The sequence below is a fragment of the Alnus glutinosa genome, chromosome 10 (genome assembly GCF_958979055.1).
Source record: "Alnus glutinosa chromosome 10, dhAlnGlut1.1, whole genome shotgun sequence".
NCBI classification, from domain to species: Eukaryota; Viridiplantae; Streptophyta; class Magnoliopsida; order Fagales; family Betulaceae; genus Alnus; species Alnus glutinosa.
Window position 1 is genome coordinate 15,206,202 of NC_084895.1, and position 21,070 is coordinate 15,227,271.

Here is a 21,070-nt window from a genome sequence, read left to right on the forward strand (position 1 = left end):
TGCACAAAGCAACTGTGAAACACCAAATCACAATTGGGAAGTTTTATATTAATTGATGGTTATTTATCAAGTTACAAACAACATTCCGCATCCAGCAAAAGGAAATTGTAGTAATTCCTCACTCGATGATTTACTGCGGTTTACTGATGGTACGGTATTGGTAGATCACTCTCTTGCATCCACCATCCAGGTTTACCATATAGACACCTGCCGACGCTTAAGCACTTAGCCAAGGAAACACATTTGGGGAGGAAGGCAACCGCGCTGTAAGAACCTCAACTCCGGTCTCCGTCACCTAAATGATAGATAACACAGGAAAGAGATATAGACCTATCCAACACAAGCAATTATGAATATCCAATTTCTAAAGAGGGATTTACGATCATAAATTAAGTCATAAACATCTAGTCATGAGACCATTGTGATTTACCAACATACATAAAGCATATATGGTATTGGATGAGATGTTTCACAAGGTTTATTAAAATGCATACAGAACCCAAATCACACAAACGAGGTCATGAATTCGGTTACACAGTAAAAGAATTTGCATCAACTATGAAAATGCTAATACCATCAACTGGTCAAAAATCACACAACTTGTGGCTCTCTGTGTTTCTTCCAATGGTGGCACTGTAATTCCATTGACAAGAGATACGGGTAAAGGAAGGTCAATAAGAGCACAAGCCTGATTGATAAATTTCATGGGTGCTGATCATAGTTTTTACACGCATGCACTTATCTCAGGCAGAACCAAATGTCACAAACTGCCAACATTTGGAAGCCTAAAAGGTGGGCACCTCATATGGGTATGCACGCACCTTTAATTTTTCTCTTCTGTTTTTTTCCCGAAAGCCAGAGTCAACAAGCACTAGAAGTCAGGCCTCCAACACCCTCTTCTTCCCCCAAAGAACTATTCATGTCTTTTGCTCACACCACTCTCAATTTTCAGACATATAGGTCAAATATTGAAACTTGTAGTATTTTGTCACTCTTTGGAAAGTGTTCTTGCTAATTTTTCAGGATTTTAATGCTTTGCTCAGTTGTTTTAGTTGGTTTGTTTAATCCTTTCAACTTGAGACGAGTTCTACCAATTTATCACATCCTCAGGCCATGTTACAATTTTTAATGAACTGCATGAAGAAAAAGCATATTATGGAATAACACATTCTATATCAGGAGATTATTCTTGATATTCACTTTTATTGTGATTATTGGGTTATTGCTTTAAACAAGCTACAACTAAGCCTTTTTCTTTTAAAAAAAAAAAAAATCAATTTAGTTTGTAATTTACAATTTCTAACCTTTTACTTTTTTTATTATTTATTTATAACTACAAAGAACTCAAAAGTTGAGAATTACCCTCGGGCCTTGAGGCTTACACCTAGCCTTGCCCTGGATAATTTGAAAACTATGGTGCTGATATACTAAAACTTAAGGTTTATACAAGTTTGAATAATTAACTTATCCGCCTAGCATGCACGTAAACACCACACCATATTTCTTTCATCTCTCTGCCTAGCATTTCTAAATTCAAGAGCTCAGCTGAATCAACTGAGGTAACATACTAAAACTAAGAACCCCAACAAACCTCACAAATGATTCCTAAGATTAAGGATTTTAGAAGAAAATCAAGAATGTCTCGTGCATACGTAAAATTATCAAGAAGGGTGATTATTCCTGGAGGAAAAGGACAGTGCACCTGAATTACAAGATTTTAGATGAAGGCTTGGGAGTCTCAATTATATTCTTATATGAACATTGTAAAGCAGTTACAGTTACTTAGACCAAACTGCCAAAGGAACAATGCTGAAAGAAGAAGGAAATGCACGGTTACCAAAAGAGTGTGTTCAAACTGAGCACTGCGCTTGCCATCAGCAGTGACATCAGTCCATCCATCAGGCCACATCCGATCACGCCAAACACCTATTCAGAACATTTCTTTAGACGTAGCTAGCAAATAAAGATGCAATTCAACTAGTATGCTCACAAATTTAAACAATTTGCAAAATACCAGAATTGATCATTGGTTCGATTGTAAAGGTCTGTCCAGCCTTTATCACACCAACTGCTTTATTTCCTGCTTGAGTTAAGGTCACTAATACATGAGACAAGCAAGAAGAATAGGTTTTCTTTTCTTTTCCTTTTTTTATTTTTTTAAAAAATTATTGTCACAGCATTATAAAGAGAGTTCATTTATGATACTTCATTAGTAACTTCCCACGTGAAATGACAGGACTTCAATAACATAGAAAATAGTGGGCTCAAAAGCCTGCTTAATTTAGGATACTTCCATAATGAGGAATATTTGGTGCGCAGTGAAAGAGCTCTCCAATACCATGACCGCAAAAAGATTTTACCTGTGTGTGCAGCAGAAAGAGTAAAGAATTACCAAACAGTGTCAGCCATTTTGATAGAAAGTTGCTTACAACTGCAGACCAGTTTTACACATACCACGGAGAACCCAGACATTGTAGCATGACGATTAATGACTTCCCCAATTTCCCGAAATCGCACTCCAGGTTTCACTAAATTTTACAAAAAAACCAGAATCAGATATCAAATTTTAAATTTCAAGTTCTTAAACTGTATACAAGACTGAAAATCTTTGCAGAATTATAATACTACAATACATTCTGCAAACTCAGATCAAAAAGGTTGATCTCAACAAACAAACTTTTCACATTTTTAGAGAGAGAGAGAGAGAAGAGAGAGATACAGACAGTTGACTAGAACAATGAAGATCTATAACAGAGCAGTGGAGATTAGCGTCTGGGGATGAGTAAAGACGGTCATTGGGGGAGGGAAAAGGGGGGGGGGGGGGGAATGAGGTGATTTCAGGGAAAAACGAGAATAAAGCAAAGGGGCAGCAGTGAGAAATAAGGGGAAAAACTGTGAAGATACAAAGAGAGAGAGAATGGAGAAGATGAGGGAGAATAAAGAAAAGAAAAATAACAGAAGTGGAAACTAAAATTAAGAAAAGATAGAGAGGTGGTGGTGATAAAGTAAAGAAAAAGAGAAGTTTTACTTTTGGGAATTTAAAATTCAAATCCCCTTCAGTTAGTTCCATAATTGTTGGAAAACTACCTCCAAATCTGAGCACCGGACCAATGGTGTCTGTTTCCTAAAACAGAAACCAGACTATCAGAAGCAGACAAAGATGTTTGTGCATGTGGTCTTATTGGTCCCATCAGCAGTACGAACAGCCCTAGGAATTAGCACCGCTCCTATGAGCGTTTTTATCTCGAAGACCCAACAGGGGCAAAACTAGGGTCCCAGCCAAAACACAACCACAGAGAGAGAGAGAGAGATCCTGCAAAGTTCAGATATCACTTAATTGGTTTATCCAACACATACCGATGGATATTGATTTCTCCAAGCACTCATAAGTGCATTGGACCAACCGTTGAGACTCTTCATCAATGCTACCCACAAAGAATGTTTCATTGAGATCACCTGCATAATGAGTCAACCATTGGTTAAATATGCAGCTTCTTTGGAAATATTTGAACTCCTAACAGATTGGTATAGAGCTTCCTACCATGAACACCTTTATAGTACACACTCACATCCACGTTGACAATATCACCACCCTCTAATTTCCTGCAGCAAATAGAATAGCATCCATTGAGGAAGGTTTTCTTTATGCTTAACCTCAAAATAAAGGATACTTTTTTTGTTTTTTGATAAGTCTCAAAATAAAGGATACTAAAGACAATAATATTGAAAACTTGCAGAACTCATTACAGGAAGAATGATAAATACATGCTTATACTGCAAAAGCTCACAAAAGGAGAGCACACACAAAAGCTCAATTCTCGGACCCAATTAGAATGATGACCGCATACAATAAAATATGGGGAGACCATATGGGACCCTGTGCTTTTTGCCATTTTGACTTTAAAACCCCGTATTCAATTTGATAAATTTAATATCCGAATTTAGGCTCATTTTAAATTCAAGACCTCTATCAACATTTCCATCAATTTTTAACGGAAATAGTTGTGAAAAGATATATTTACCCCAAATTAATTTTTTTTTTTTTAAAAAAAAAAACCCTCCAACCCCCCACCCCAAAAAAAAAAATAAAAAAAAAATAGTTGGGCTACCTCACCTCGCCCAACCATGGCGATGGCCTCAGGTGGCACAACTCAGCGCACGGGGTTAGGGGGTGGCTACAAACGACCTCCAAAAGAGGGGATGTGGAGGTCAACCCTAATAGAGGGGGTAGTTAATGGCTACCCCCTTGACAGCAGGGTGGGCAAGCCACCCCTGACACGGGTTGTTCACAGCCACCCCTGACAAAGGACTTGGCTAACAGTCACCCCTAATAGACGGTACAATTGTAATACCTTGAATAAATAAAAGATAGAAGAAAATAGAAATAAAAGGCAAGAAAAAAGAAAACTAGAGAGAACTTTAAAAAAAAAAAAAACTTCTCCGAACGAGGCAAGGCTTGTTTGAACAAGCTTGCCATGTCAGCACGAACACGCATCCGCCACGTCAGCACTACCACACCATTAGCCACGTCAACAACAGTATTCAGTGCCATGCCATGCCACGTGTCAAGCCAAATGTTGTATAGCGCTGTCATATTAGCAAAATAATGCTTGATGCCACATTAGAAGCCATGTGCAAGGTCAAGGATTGCGTCGGGTGCCACATGTCACATGTAGGACAATTTCTTAATGGCTAAGAAACAATCTTGTTTGAACGAGACATGTCAGGCGTCTTGCCACCCTGGACGACACGTCATGCCACATGTTAGATTTCTACCTCGTCAACGCCACGTGTCAAAACACCTTAGCGACTACGAGTCTACGACATACATTCTCATTCGAATGAAAAGAAATCTCGTTCAAACGAGCAGTAAAGATTTCCTATAAATAGGGTTGTTCTGATTTTAAAAATTCATAAGTGGTGAGGTAACAGTTCTGCCTGTTTTTCTTCCCGTTTATTCAAGTAATGATTAAATTATGCCCGCTAAATGTTGATAGTAACAATGCATTAAATGTTATGATGCTTACATTACATTAGAATTGTTAAAAGGATAAAATAAACCAAAGATTAGGGTTTTGATTAGAATAAATCAATTTTGATAGTACATTGTATATTTTGGAATGCATGTTCAGTTAATTATTGGGATATGATATAGAGGAAGTGATGGGTGATGAGAAAATTGGGAATTGGAATAAATTTTACATCAAAAAATTGAAGGCAGGATATCTCGTTCGAGTGAGATAATGGCCAAATGAGAATCTGGAGAACTTAATTAACTAGAGTTTCGATAAAATGTTAGGATTTTCAATTGATTGGGGGAGAACATTCAATAACCTCAATTCGAACGGGGTAGGGACTTCGACACTGGCTAAGGGAAAAACTAGTTCAATAACGTAATTCAGATTGTGTATTTATGCTTTATTTAAAGTATGTTTCAGTATAGACATGTTTAGGAAGTTTGAAAAATAGAAAAGTCTCTCATTTTTCTGATATAGTAAAAAATAATTTTCTTTGCAATAACAAAAGAGCAATTTTTTAAAAGATGGCTTAAGTACACACACAACATGGTTGATAGCGTTTGCTTACTAAACCATGAACACCCAGTTCCACCTATAAATTGTTAAAAATTTACAGTTATAAAGGACAAACTCGAGAGCCAAATAACTTTGACTATTATCCTTTGAGGCTGAGGAAGACATAGTATTTTGAAAACCCTAGCGAGGCTTTTTTTTTTTTTTTTTTTTTATGAATAATTCAGATCTTATTGAGAAAAAAAAAAGGGTTAAGCCCACGTACACGAAGAGTATACAATATACACTCAACCCTATAAGCTGCTACAATGTAAAAAGCTAATCAAATCAACCAGAGTTGTAGAGACAAAGTTAGGAACATTAACAAGAACCCAACCAAAGAGAGATCTCAAAAAGGAAGATTTTAAAAAAAGCACGTTTGTCTCACTATCCTCGAAAATACGACGATTCCTTACTCTCCAAATGCTCACATTAAGAGGACAAGAATAACTATAGATAGCCTCTTTGGGATGTCCCCTCCCTTGTACTTTCCAACAATGAAGAAGTTCTTGGATGTTGTTAGGCATAACCCACAAGACTCCAAAAAGATTAAGGATCAATTGCCAGAGAGCCAAAGTAACTCGCAGTGGATGAGAAGGTGATTAGTGGTTTCTTCATTCTTTTTACATAGACAACACCAATCAGCTAAAGAGAAGCCCCTCTTTCTAAGAGTATCCAGTGTAAGAATTCTATCAAGTGCTGCTGTCCACAAGAAGAAAGCAACGCGAGGAGGCGCCTTGACCTTCCAAACACTTCTCCAAGGGAAAGAACTGTGCTCACCTAACTGTAACAAAGTATAATAACTCTTCACTGTAAATTTCTGGCTGCTAGAGGGAGTCTATAACAAGTTGTCCACTTTCCCCGAATGTGGCTTTGAGGAATATAAGAGACTAAAGAATGAGTCAAAAGATTCCAATTCCTAATCATGTGCAGCCCTAATAAAACTAGGATTCTAATGGATAAGGGAACTGGACAGGGGTCTAAATAATTAGCCAAAGAAACCTTGTTTCGAACAATGGAATAGAGATCGGAAAAAGAATGCTTAAGTGGCTCTATTCCACACCATACATTATGCCAGAAACTAATGTGAGAACCATCACCAACCTTGTAGGATAGGAAATTGGAAAAAGAACCCTAACCATTTCTAATATTCCTCCAAAGGCTCACCCCATAAGGACATCGAGCTTCCTCTATCACCAACCTCCTCTCTTGAGCCCATACTTCGATTCAATCACCTGTCTTTATAAGGAATGCTCCTCATGCCCAGATCTCAAAAGCCATTTACCTAAAAGAGTCTTGTTGAATACACCATCAACTTAAACCCAAGCGAGGCTTTGGCTAAAGATTGATCAAGTTTGTGTTGTAATAGTATCGTTTGTTTATATATAGTCTTAGAAAAATGTAAACATAGTTTCAGGTAGTGTAACAATAATAGAATGTAAATATAAACAAAGTTGTATAGTTGTGTGAATAAATGTAAATTAGGTTTTCAGTTAGTGCTCTGGTATTGTACTTACAATCGTAATTCAATTAAATTCCGTTGTTATTCTTAAAGTCAAGTCATAGTAGTAGAGCCTCAAGAATTTTTTATATATATATATATATATATATATATATATATATATATATATATATAAATGAAAAAAAGAAATAGATGAAAAATTGAGGTGCTACAATAATGGTCTTTTCACAATCATTTCTGTCAAAAATCAACAGAAAATGCTAACAAGGTCTCAAATTTATAATGGGCCTAAACTCGAGTTTTAAATTTATCAAATTGAAAAATGGGGTCTTAAAGTCAAAACAGCAAAAGGCATAGGAGGGCATGATCTAATTTCCCTAAAATATAGAATGCAGTGTTATGTACCCATGTTAGGAGGCGTAAAAGCATGCAGGCAGCCGACACAGCAAGAGAAGAATATGATGAAAGCCTAGCTGCAGCAAACCCTAACCCTAGTGGTGGCTGATCCGAATATGAAAAGAGGCAAGGGACAAGTCGGTGCTTGGAGAGCACGACTTGTGGGTAGGGAAATTCCTAAGAATAAGGGATTGATATTCCCATTGATAGTAGCTTCGTAAGAATATGGGATTGATATCCCCTTTGTTAGATGGAAAGAATTCCTAAGAAAAAGGCACTAGCAGTTATGCACTTATTAGCATCTTGTAATCGTAACCCTATAAATAGGGTTTTGTGAAATAAACAAGTATGCAGAAAATATTTACTCTACTCTTGTAGTTGCTAGGGAGGCAAGGGTACCTCGAATACCCTACTATCACACCATTCACACTCACCATAGGTAAGCTCAGGAAAACCGATCCTGCGGCTTTGTCTCTCACCAAACCCATCAGTCGTTCCCAAATACAGGCCCATAACATCATGGTATCAGAGCCACGTTTCGACATAGCAGACCAAATATTTGATCGCCTAGAGGAGTTGGGATCAGTATTGGAAGAAAGACTTGCCAAAAAAATGAAAGAGATATTGGCTGCTCTTGCCATCAAGCTCAAGCTGCTATAGGGAAAAGGTCAAAGCAATTCCACAGGTTCCTCCAGATCTCGGGCCGGGAAGGATCCTATCCGAACGGTTGCCAAATTGAATTTCCCCAAGTATGATGGTACAGAAGACCCAACCAGTTCGGTATGCCGTGCGGAGCAATTTTTTGACTTTCAAGACATGGCGAAAGAAGACAAGGTGGTCTTGGCGGCTTACCATCTTGAAGGCGAGGCGCAGTTATGGTACCAGTTATTTAAGGAAATTGAGGGTGCATTGTGGGAAAACTTGAAGGAAGGGTTGGATGAAGGTATGGTCCAACGCAATTCAACAATTGTTTTGGAGACCTCACAAAATTGCAACACACAGGGACTGTAAGGGAGTATTAAGGGCAAAATGAGCGTTTGCTGAGCCAGGCTGGCAGACTCTCGGTAGCACAACAAATTGGAGGGTTCATAAGATGCCTTAAAGAAAGTATCAAGCCGAAAGTCTAAGCTTTCCAAACCCCCACCCTCAAGGCAGCAATAGGCCTCGCAAGGTTGTATGAGGCGAGATTGCAGTCACAACAAAGAGCCTAGAATTTTTTTCGAGCCAAGAAGAACCACGGGTCCAGCGACCACACCGCCACTACCGTCCACCAATTTAGTTTGGAACCAAGCTTCGGTGGTCTGGAAGTTGAGCCCAGTCGAGTTGAGAGACCGAAGAGACAGGGGGCTCTATTTCAACTGCAATGACAAATTCTCTCCCGGGCATAAGTGCAAGAAACTCTTCTTAATTGAAAGGATTTATGAAGATGAAGCGGACGATCCAGGAGATGAAGAGGGAGGAGTAGGTGATGACGATGAGATTGAGATCCCAAAAATCTCTCTTCACGCAATCTCCGTGCTACCGACCCCCCAGATGATGCGCATCTCGGGCGTCATTAAGGAGGTTCGGGTGGTCTTGTTAGCCGACACAGGGAGTACCCACAACTTCCTTAGCATGGAATTGGTGGAGTAGTTGGGCTTAGAACCAGACAAGCACACTCTTACCTTTGAAGTTATGGTCGCAAGATGCGAAAGATTGTCCAGTAAGGGGAAATGCTCGGTTGTGCCGGTCTGGCTTGAGGGCACCTTGTTTACACTAGAATTTTTCCTCATCGACCTCCGAGGGTATGACTCGGTCCTTGGGGCGCAGTAGCTAAAAACGCTCGGTCCCAGTCTCTAGGATTTTTCTGCCCTATCTATGAGCTTCATGTGGGAAGATTGGAAGGTGACTCTAATTGGGATGAATGCTCTCAACAAGAAATTGTTGGAAGGATCAAAGATGCAGAGGGAGTTACGTAGTTGTCCCGAGGGTGTTTTACTCCAGCTGTTTGCAGTCCAATTGGGGGTGGAGCAGCAGTGCCCGAGTATCACCGACCCTGACTTGCAGTAGCTCTTGAAGATCTTCCAGGACATATTTGAGGAGCCTGTAGGCCTACCGCTGATGCGCCTCTATGATCATAAAATTCCCCTACTCAAAGGTTCTTCACAAGTGAACATGCGGCCATACAGGTACCCTCACTACCAGAATAATGAGATCGAAAAAATCATTGTGGGGTTGCTTAATACTGGTGTAATTCGGGCTAGCACTAGCCCATATTCATCCCCGGTTTTGCTGGTCAAGAAACATGATGGCTCGTGGAGGTTGTGTATGGATTACCGAGCTCTCAACCGGATTACCATCAATGATAAGTTCCCCATCCCGGTTATCGACGAGCTATTAAATGAGTTGCATGACGCCCAATATTTCTCAAAGCTGGATCCTCGCTCTGAATATCATCAAATTCGGATGCGAGAGCATGATGTGGAGAAAACCGCATTCCGGACACACCATGGGCATTTTGAATTCTTGGTCATGCCCTTTGGCCTTACAAATGCCCCATCTACCATCCAATCCTTGATGAATGATATCTTTGGTAAATTGGTAGCATCTTGCGTAAGGTTGTTCTCCTTTTTTTTATGATATATTAATCTATAGTCAATCTTGGGGGGATCATCTACATCATCTAACCCATGTTTTTGAAATTTTAAGAGCTAATCGTCTATATGTTAGAAGAGACAAATGTAGCTTTGAGCAACAACGGGTCAACTACGTGGGCCACATTATTGACAGGGAGGGTGTTGCGGTGGACCCCGACAAAGTCCAAGCAATGCTTGCATGGCTGAAGCCCCAAACTCTTAAGGGACTTCGGGGTTTTCTTGGCCTCACCAGGTACTACCGCAAATTCATTCAACACTACAGCATCATTGCTCGGCCCTTGACACAACTCTTGAAGAAAGATGCCTTTGTGTGGAATGAGGAGGCCAAAAGTTCTTTTTCTCAACTCAAGACAGTCATGACGCAAGCACCAGTGTTAGCCCTGCCAGATTTCTCCCAACAATTTGTCATTGAGTGCGATGCATCTGGCCTTGGCATAGGGGTGCAAGGCCGCCAACCTATTGCCTATTTCAGCCAAGCCCTACATGGTCGCAATCTCAGTCTTTCCACCTATGACAAAGAGATGCTTGCCCTTGTCACCTCCATCTAGAAGTGGCGACCTTATCTCTTGGGTCACCAGTTTGTGGTAAGAACCGACCATTGCAGCCTCAAGTATTTGTGGGATCACATAATAGCGCCACTGAGGCACAACAAAAATGGCTCATTAAACTCATGGGAGGGTGATGGGTTTGGTGAGAGGCAAAGCCACAGGATCGGTTTTCCTGAGCTTACCTATGGTGAGTGTGAATGGTGTGATAGTAGGGTATTCGAGGTACCCTTGTAGAAGTGGCGACCTTATCTCTTGGGTCACCAGTTTGTGGTAAGAACCGACCATTGCAGCCTCAAGTATTTGTGGGATCACATAATAGCGCCACTGAGGCACAACAAAAATGGCTCATTAAACTCATGGGAGGGTGATGGGTTTGGTGAGAGGCAAAGCCACAGGATCGGTTTTCCTGAGCTTACCTATGGTGAGTGTGAATGGTGTGATAGTAGGGTATTCGAGGTACCCTTGCCTCCCAAGCAACTATAAGAGTTGAGTAAATATTTTCTGCATACTTGTTTATTTCACAAAACTTCTATTTATAGTGTGATGATAACAAGATGCTAATAAGTGCATAACTGTTAGTGCCTTATTCTTAGGAATTCTTTCCATCTAACAACGGGGATATCAATCCCTTATTCTTAGGAAGCTACTATCAATGGGAATATCAATCCCTTATTCTTAGGAATTTCCCTACCCACAAGTCATGCTCTCCAAGCACCGACTTGTTCCTTGCCTCTTTCCATATTCGGATCAGCCGCCACTAGGGTTAGGGTTTGCTGCAGCTAGGGTTTTATCATATTCTTCTCTTGCTGTGTCAGCTGCCTGTACTGCCTGCATGCTTTTACGCCTCCTAACATAGGTACGTAACACTCCTCCCATGAGTTTAATGAGCCATTTTTGCTGTGCCTTGGTGGCTACTGTCTGATCACACAAATACTTGAGGCTGCGATGGTTAGTTCTTACCACAAATCGGTGACCCAAGAAATAGGGTCGCCACTTCTGGATGGAGGTGACAAGGGCAAGCATCTCTTTGTCATAGGTGGAAAGGCTGAGATTGCGGTCATGTAGGGCTTGGCTGAAATAGGCAATAGGTTGGCGGCCTTGCATCAAAACTGTCCCTATGCCAAGGCCAGATGCATTGCACTCAATGACAAATTGTTGGGAGAAATCCGGCAGAGCTAACACCGGTGCTTGCGTCATGGCTGTCTTGAGTTGAGAAAAAGAACCTTCGACCTCCTCATTCCACACAAAGGCATCTTTCTTTAAGAGTTGCGTCAAGGGCTGAGAAATGATGTCGTAGTGTTGAATGAATTTGTGGTAGTTCCCGGTGAGCCGAGAAAACCCCGAAGTCCCTTAAGAGTTTGGGGCTTCGGCCACACCAACATTGCTTGGACTTTGTCAGGGTCCACCACGACACCCTCCCTATCAATAATGTGGCCCAAGTAGTTGACCCATTGTTGCCCAAAGCTACATTTGTCTCTTCTAACATACAGACAATTAACTCTTAAAATTTTAAAAACACGAGTTAAATGATTAGATGATCCCCCCAAGATCGACTATGGATTAATATATCATTAAAAAAAAAAAAAAAAAATAGAACAGACTTACGCAGGATGCTACCAAAGATATCATTTATCAAGGATTGGAAGGTAGATGGGGCATTTGTAAGGCCAAAAGGCATGACCAAGAATTCAAAGTGCCCATATGGTGTGTCCGGAATGCATTTTTCTCCACATCATGCTCTCGTATCAGAATTTGATGATATTCGGAGCGAAGATCCAGCTTTGAGAAATATTGGGCGCTATGCAACTCATCTAATAGCTCGTCGATAACCAGGGTGGGGAACTTATCCTTGATGGTAATCAGGTTGAGTGCTCGATAATCCACACACAACCTCCACAAGCCATCATGTTTCTTGACCAACAAAATCGGAGATGAACATGGGCTAGTGCTAGCCCGATTTACACTAGTATTAAGCAACCCCACAATGATTTTTTCTATCTCATTTTTCTGGTAGCGAGGGTACCTGTATGGCCGCACGTTCACCGATGATGAACCTTCGAGTAGGGGAATTTTATGATCATGGAGGCGCACCGGCGGCAGGCCTACGAGCTCCTCAAATAAGTCCTAGAAGATCTCCAAGAGCTGCTGCAAGTCAAGGTCGGTGACACTCGGGCACTTCTGCTCCACCCCCAATTGGACTACAAAGAGCTGGAAACACCCTAGGGACAACAACGTAACTCCTTTTGCATCTTTGATCCTTCCAACAACCTATTGCTGGGAGCATCATCCCAATTCAAGTCATCTTCCGACCTTCCCACATGAAGCTCATAGATAGGGCAGAAAAATCCTAGAGTATAAAATTTAAGAATATTTTGTATAATGTTGCCTACCTTTCTGTATAATGTTGCCTAGAGTATAAAATTTAAGAATATTTTTGGGAAAGAGCTGCCAGATTCCGTTCAGATGGGATCCTTCCCTGCCTGGGATCTAGAGGAACCTGCAGAATTGCTTTGACCTTCTCCCTGAAGTGGCTGGAGCTTGATGGCAAAGAGCAGCCAATATCTCTTCCATTCTTTTGGTAAGTCTTTCTTCCAATACTGATCCCAACACCTTCGACTCCTCTATGCAATCAAATCTTTGGTCGTCTGCCATGTCAAAATGTGGCTCTGATACCAAGATGTTATGGGCCTGTGTTTGGGAATGGGTGATGGGTTTGGTGAGAGGCAAAGCCACAGGATCGGTTTTCTTGAGCTCACCTATGGTGAGTGTGAATGGTGTGATAGTAGGGTATTTGAAGTACCCTTGCCTCCCAAGCAACTACAAGAGTTGAGTAAATATTTTCTGCATGCTTGTTTATTTCACAAAACCCTTATTTATAAGGTTATGATTACAAGATGCTAATAAGTGCATAATGGCTAGTGCCTTATTCTTAGGAATTCTTTCCATCTAACAAAGGAAATATCAATCCCTTATTCTTAGGAAGCTACTATCAATGGGAATATCAATCCCTTATTCTTAGGAATTTCCCTACCCACCAGTCGTGCTCTCCAAGCACCAACTTGTCCCTTGCCTCTTTCCATATTCGGATCAGCCGCCACTAGGATTAGGGATTGCTGCAGCTAGGGTTTCGTCATATTCTTCTCTTGCTGTGTTGGCTGCCTGTACTGCCTGCATGCCTTTACGCCTCCTAACATTGGTACGTAACACCTTGTACCACAAATTCCCAGAAATATCATCCTAGGAGTGCTCACTACTAACTAAAAGTGATAGACTTAGAGCTGTCAGTCCAGCTAAATAGTCTAAACTTACCAATGTGTTATTTTATAACTATAGCATTATCAGGTAACCCAAAGCTAGAGCATAATTTTGGTGATTACAAGATCGAAAGAAGTTTATTGTTTCAAAATTTGGTTTCCCCGAGAGAGAGCAGACAATGCACAGGAATTTGCTCAGGACTAAAAGGGGAAACAAATGTAATTGATATAACATGTACCTGGCATCTGGAATTCCATGGCAAATTACTTCATTAATTGACCTGCAACACGGAAAAAAATTGACAAAGATTTACTTTATCAATACCCTACAATCACAAGAAAGTTCGTAAATAAATACAACGAAGTACCTACGTGCAGCAAGACTTTGGGAAGAAATGATAATTGAGAGGAGATGGATATCCTCCTGCAGTAAAGTCATATTTAAGGACACTCAGCACACCATTAATTGATTATATGGCTAAAAATTCAAACTCCCATAGTCTAGACTCCAAAAAATTAAAGTAACACACCACCAATGGCCATGATACATAAACCAATCACACTGCGAGGAATCTGATTTGATGTGATTGACAGATTTATAGAATCCACGATTAATATCAATATAAAAAAGGATAATTACTCTTGGAGGCTTCTTAAAAAAGTCCTATGTTCAACACCTACCTGGCATGTGCTTTGACATTATTCATTTCCTAATTAAAAAAAAATGGCCAAACATTACAGTATGACTCAGACAGTCAAGTTACCATCTGTATCACAAGTGACCACTGATAAAGGCACAGCTCCAAGGTACTACATACAAGATAACAATCACTCTGCTCAACAGTCCTAGTTATAGTCCTAGAAATCTAAGCATTGAGACAATCTATCACCCAAAAAATGATGGCAGCCTATATGTGTGGCTCCAATTTTGTAATAGAAAAAAAATGGCAAATCTTCCCAACCTTTAATCATCATCATTAGCCAATTAAACTTGGCAGCTTCTTTAAACACCTTACCTTAATAAAAATTTCTCCAAAACAAGCAAAAAAAAGAATATCATTTAAGCTGTATAAGTGCCATTTCTCCTAATCCAAAATGCCAAAGAGAATGAGTTGGCAAGATCAATTGGCACTCCAAAATTTAATTCAGTGAACAAAACCCACAAGATTGACTACTTGGAGTGCTGCTGTTTGGAAGATGGTGCTTTTGTGCCTCTTGTGGTGTCTATAAAGGGAAAGGAATAATAGGTGTTTTGAGGTCTGCGAGAGGACTTTGGAGCACTTGAAATCTTTATTTTTCAACACTTTATATCTTTGGACATCTGCTTATGTTTCTCCTTTAGAGATTGAGATATGATACGTTTACAACTTCTCTACAACTTCAACAACTTTTTTTAAAATCAACCATTTGATATATAAGACTCACATGTAGGAAAACAAATCCAATTGTTAGTTTGAAAAAAAGTTATTGGAGTTGTACAAGAGTTGTGTCAAAAGTTGTACAACAATCATAATACTTAGTGATTAGTTATCATGATTTTCTTGTTGTTTTGCCCTCTACTACCTAGGCAGCTTCTCTTGAATACTAGTACATGGAGGCGCCTTACACTTTTAATGATATATTGATTAATTATCAAAAATAAAAATAAAAAAACCCCACAAGAATTTACAGGCATCAGTGTCCAACATAGATCAAAGGTATTGACATTGCATCATCCATTTCAATTTGATGATGGATACAAACAATTGTATTGCCCCATAGAAACCATAATTTCCAGAGTAGACCAACACAGCAGTCGGGTCAAGGAATAGGACCAACGCTTTTCCTATTTGCGGCAATTAAAAGATCAGACAAGGAAGAAAAACAGGTCAAAACCTGTCAATTTCAGCTAACCTGGCCAGTCTAACATAACCCCCTATAAGACCCATCAATCAATTTACGTCAGCAAAGGATGATAATGATACTTCACAGAAATTGAAATTCTTAATCAATGGAGGAATAATATCACCCTCTTTGTTGCACACATGTATTTTAAAAAATTCAAATTTTCACTGCCAGCAAGATTTGAATCCACTCCAGCAATTTGAGGAATGGGTGCAGTAACATTAGGGTAAAGTAATTTGCTTGCTTTCTCATCAACATGTAATAATACTTACTCCACCCAGTCATATCTTTGGTGCTTAAAAGTAAAGTCCGAGTAAAGAGTTCAAAGAGGACAAAAAAAGAGGGACTATAAAAAGAACAAGTACTAATATATTCTGGAAAATAAAAACTCATACCAGCTGCAATAGTTGCATCATGAACCACTCGATCAATCTCATCAGTTGTCACACCGGGCCGAATTACACGAGCAGCTGCATCTAAAACTTCCCTTGTAATCTAAGGATAATGATTGTAAAACAGGAAACTTCAGAATATGTCAATGAAAAGGGCTTAATAAACATGCCAAGGTTCAGTACAACTAAAAATAATAGATACCTACAATAAATAAAATATTATTGCTCAGAAAAGACTCAATATGTATTATCAATAAAGGCACTTTAAATAGCCTAACAAAACCAATTTGCACGCCCACATATATAATTTGTATTTAAAAAAATAATAATAATAAAAAAAAAAAGAAAGAGAAAAGTCATGAAAAAATAAAATATTTCAACAATAATGAAGGGCTCAAATATGTTTGCAAAATTCGTCTTCCTAGAATGTAGGCTTAGACCAGCCAGTGCTACCAGATTCACTCCCCCTGGGAACCATGATACAGATCAGATGACACCATTGAATTATGTTTAAGAGCATGAAGGATGCTGTGTTCCCATACACGCATATAGTCAAGAAATTAATTGACGCATGGTTTTAGGAAAATCATGGATGAGAGAATGATGCAATATTGGCATGAATAGGAGAATATGCGCAGATAAGAAAAAAGAACGATTATAATTCGAACTTACTCGACAAGTCTCTCTCATTCTCACGATTTGATCTGGAGTTTTGATCTTCAAAACAAATACATCAATTAATAAAGAGGAATAGAGGCGAGACTTAAAGAAAGGGAAAAGTCCAATTTGAATACAAATCATTGGATGCCACTCAAAAGTGAGAGCACAAGTGTACCTCTACAACCTGCTGCAGATCACTATTTGGCTCAATTTTTGGGATACCCTACAAGTTAAAAGGCAAAGAAAGTTGCATGAAAACTACGTTAGACACCATATAAAAGGTGTGTGTGTGAGAGAGAGAGAGGAGACAACAAAATGCAGCTTCAGCATTTTGCTCAACTTCAATTAAATCAAATAAGACAAAGTACATTTCAAAAACTTGAGTCTATCCATATTTGTGGATGAAACATCCATTAGTGAGAGCACACATGCGCATGTATGTGTAGACATTGAAACTTGACACGTATAGAAGAATTATCAAGGCACAGAAATGCGTCAACTCACGTCAACTGCCCAGTCAGGTTGCTCAATAGGTGCAGGTACAGCACGTCTACTAGATATAGGATATGGCCTCAGGGTCCTGCACAATAACATACAGTAGTCATGGTTTGACAATAACAAGAAATTAAAAGAGTAAAGCAGACTTCAACAAACATCACGAAAATGTTAGAAGCTAGAAATAAAAAATATTTTCGTAAAAAGGTACAAGAAGGTGCAAAGCATAACTAATTCCAATAAAGGCCCATAATCGGGACCCTGCCCCAAAAAAAGATTAGCTGTGGCTGGTTTTTCTGCTACTCAAAATTTTCATAATCTACTGCAGGCATACTATCTGTCTTCACTCTATTTCGCATAATGTGAGCAAATTTCTACTCAAGCAGTTGTCCTATTATCTCCAAATAAATGTAGGAGATTTTATATATATTTCTAAGACCATTTAAAACAATAAAGACGCCTCGGTCAAATATCACCAGCTAACAACACTATCAAATATCTTAGCCCCATCCACATTGGTCCATAAGCTTTTTGTAATTGATGAATGGTGGATGTTTGGCAATTAAAAGTCAGAAAGACAATGTGGTAATTAAAAAAACTATCCAACTTAGAAGTAGCATCAGAAACATCAGACATAAAAGTCTGCCAAGAGCAGCAGCTAAGTTATGTAGAAAATGAAGCAAAAGTAGTCATTGAGAAATACCCCGTCCAATCAAAATGGGGAAGTTTTGGAGTTCGAGCCTGTCCTTTCAAGCAATATAGCCAACCCTCATCAAGTAAGCCGGAATTTTGTTCAAGCGGAGTACCTGTCCCAAGTGAGGACAGCTTTGCCTTCAAATGCACTGATTTATGAGAGCTCCAAGAAGCCTTGAAACAATCCTGAGTGCTGTTAAGAAATACATTACATGAGAATAAAGAAATACGTAGTTTACTCCAAATTTCAAGGAACATACACAATTTAAGTTGTCATCAAAGGGCCAATGTGCAAACTATATTGAAAGAAGTTAAACAGACATCTTTCTCCTTGGGTCCAATATTAATACATAACAGTATCAAAAACATGCAAAGTTACAAATGACAGTTTCTACGCTGAACTCTTTTATGTTGATCCCACAGCAGATATTCAATGGTGGTTGTGAATTACCACCAAGGCAAGACACCTCCTGTTTGCATATAAATTCAACACACGATACGTTTATTACGCATAATGACTATTCCATTAGGAAAATGAATAACTCTTATTGAGAATGGAAGAGCCTTATAATAGCCATTCGCATAGCCCATGAGGGAATGACTATTCCTTAAATTGAGGAATAGCTACTCCTCTAAAATGGGAGTGGTTATTCCAAGTTTTAGAGTATATGATCCTTGTTCAAAGCTATTCTATTCCACCTTCTTTCATTCCTAATAAAAGTTATTCATTTTCCCTAATGGAATTGTCATCCCACATACCAAACGTACCTTTAATCTACAGAGACAACCTCAGCAACCCATAATCAAGGACCAAGTTGGCGCCCATAAAAATTGAATTGATTTAATGTGTTTTACATAGCATTTGAATGCAATGTTCCCTAAGTTTTTGCATAGAGAAATATATTTATTACAAGTGTTAAGAAAAGCAAATTCAGTGTAGTGTCATAGAACTCAAAGGTACAAGCCAATTTCAATTGGACCTCCAATTTCAATTTGTCAGTCGTCCTTTTTCAAGATGACGGACAAATATTCAAAACATGGATCCCTCCAGGGATATAAAAGAATATGACGTTTCACTAAATAAGGTGTATAGATTTTAGAGCAAGCTCTGCATGTAGCACACCCAAGTTTAAATACACAAAATAATTAACCTTCCATCATGAGTTCTCAACCAAGGTTTCACAACTAACAATCAACTCAGATCCAAAGATGAGTCATTACTGTCATGTGATCAATAAGGCCTTACACACATGCATGTAAACATATTATTAGATGACTTCATAGGTGCTGAAAATCAGAATTCCCATAAAAATGTTAACTTTCTACAGAGACCCAATGTCATCAAGTTTTAGTACTGTGTGCTAAATTTGGCAAGTCATGCTCACAATTTTTGCGGGAAAATATTCATACACACCCACTTCAAGAAATCAGATTTTCCGGTCAAACAGAAGGCTCCAAGCTTGCTTTCAAACTAAAATATTAATACCCAAATCAGTCTTTGTAACAGTATGAACATTATTTCAAATACCCAAAAACACTTGAATTGAAAAAAGAATCATGCAAAGATAATTTACATATATTTGTTCAAATTAATAATCATGAAGCAGGAAAAGATTGCAAACCAGAAAGCAGCGCCTTCGCGAGGAAGCTTTAATTCCATGCACTTGGGACACCTGAAAACAAACCAAAGTCAATTCAAGAATAAGAATCTTTAACCATCTTCAACAAACCTTGTTTTACCATCCAATAAATCGACCATTCTAAACAAATATAAAAGAAACGTCAGTATCAAAACCAAAGAAGTCAGTCCAGCCAAAAAACAAACAATCCAATCGTGAAGCTCATCTGCGACGCAATTACCTTGATCACCTAGTAATGCTAGTCCGATTAAATTACCAAGTGCACTTACAAAGGCCAAGAAAGCAAAAGGAATCTAATTTTATACAATGCACAAACTGTTATGTGCCCAAATAGCTTGAACTTTAGTACTACTATAAAACCAATAAAACGATGAGTTTCAATGAAATTTAAGACTTTTTCATTGAAATTCTCCGTTTTATTACAATTCGATGAAGTTCTTATGATTGTAAGAGCAAAAGAGAGAATCAGTTTTTGTTGAATTGATTAAAGAAGTGAAATTGTTCGTACTGAAGGTGCGCAGGGTTGCCACAACGAGCGCAGGAGAGAGAAGTGGTCTCGACCACATCGGAACCACCGGCCATCGAGCTCAATTTTGCTGTGGGTTATGGTTAGATGGATGATTGAACCACCAAGCTCACGGAGATCGTCTGATGTTATGATTTTCAATGAAGCAAGCTAACCCACCACTTCAAATCTGTTTGGTTGTCTTATTTCGTTATGTTTTGTGCCAAATTCACTGCCTTGAATGAGGTTTTCAAAAATTGAACAAGTCCTCCTTTGTTTACGTACACATCTTTGCTTCGTCTTCTCTCTTGTCTATTTGTTATGAAAATGGATATACATACATTCTTTATATATTTTTTAGGGAAAACTTCAATTTACCCCAATGAAGTTGTCACCGATTTGCAATTCTACCACCAATGTTTCAATTTTGTTAATTGCACCCCATTAAGTTTTAAAAATTTTCAATTTAAGGATTCCGTCCAATTAATCCGTCTGAAATAACGAAAGTCGGCCCACGTGCCATGCACGTACGTTTTTTAGTTCTAACTTACCAAAAATGCCCCTATTTCTTTCCAAAACGCTGTGTTTGAAGCACTGGAAGGCCACGTGGAGCCCATTCTTCATGAACTTCACGTACTCTCTCGCCTCCGGCCCATTCAACATGTGTAGCTTCGGGGATACTCCTCTAAGCTTCGAACGCCAAGCGAAAGAACGGGCTTTCGGGATGATCAAGATCTCGCGGACCCACATCGAAACCCATCCAAAAACACCATTGACGCCTTTTGATCAAAATGTTCTGGAGGATTAGATCATTCTGGAGGGATGGGCCACCTCATCCCCATCATGGAGCTCGGCAAACGCCTCGTGCCCAACCATAACTTTACCCTCACAATCTTCGCCGTCACTTCTCCCATGTCGTCGGCAGAGTCTGATGT

General features: G+C 39.2%; 1 protein-coding gene across 1 annotated transcript; it reads right to left on the reverse strand.

The window, feature by feature from the left end:
• LOC133880139 (methionine aminopeptidase 1A-like) lies at nucleotides 1–20,440 on the reverse strand. The gene is made up of 16 exons (XM_062319027.1): nucleotides 20,139–20,440; nucleotides 19,613–19,663; nucleotides 18,001–18,183; nucleotides 17,307–17,382; nucleotides 16,978–17,025; nucleotides 16,815–16,859; nucleotides 16,146–16,245; nucleotides 14,239–14,290; nucleotides 14,106–14,147; nucleotides 3,542–3,603; nucleotides 3,358–3,456; nucleotides 2,455–2,528; nucleotides 2,291–2,360; nucleotides 2,015–2,080; nucleotides 1,838–1,926; nucleotides 1–295 (listed from the first exon to the last, which is right to left on the reverse strand). Exons 1-16 carry the CDS (start codon nucleotides 20,210–20,212, stop codon nucleotides 218–220), a joined length of 1,209 nt encoding a protein of 402 aa, XP_062175011.1. The 5' UTR covers nucleotides 20,213–20,440; the 3' UTR covers nucleotides 1–217.
• Between the last annotated feature and the right edge of the window lie 630 nt (nucleotides 20,441–21,070).

Excerpts from the sequence above, each read along its gene's own strand:
- LOC133880139 (XM_062319027.1), bottom strand. The coding sequence starts at position 20,212 with ATGGCCGGTGGTTCCGATGTGGTCGAGACCACTTCTCTCTCCTGCGCT. Across the intron at positions 2,529-3,357 it reads GGAGAAATCAATATCCATCG|TGAAACCTGGAGTGCGATTT; the intron begins GTATGTGTTGGA and ends TGTAAAATTTAG. Across the intron at positions 2,361-2,454 it reads CAATGTCTGGGTTCTCCGTG|GTAAAATCTTTTTGCGGTCA; the intron begins GTATGTGTAAAA and ends CTGCACACACAG.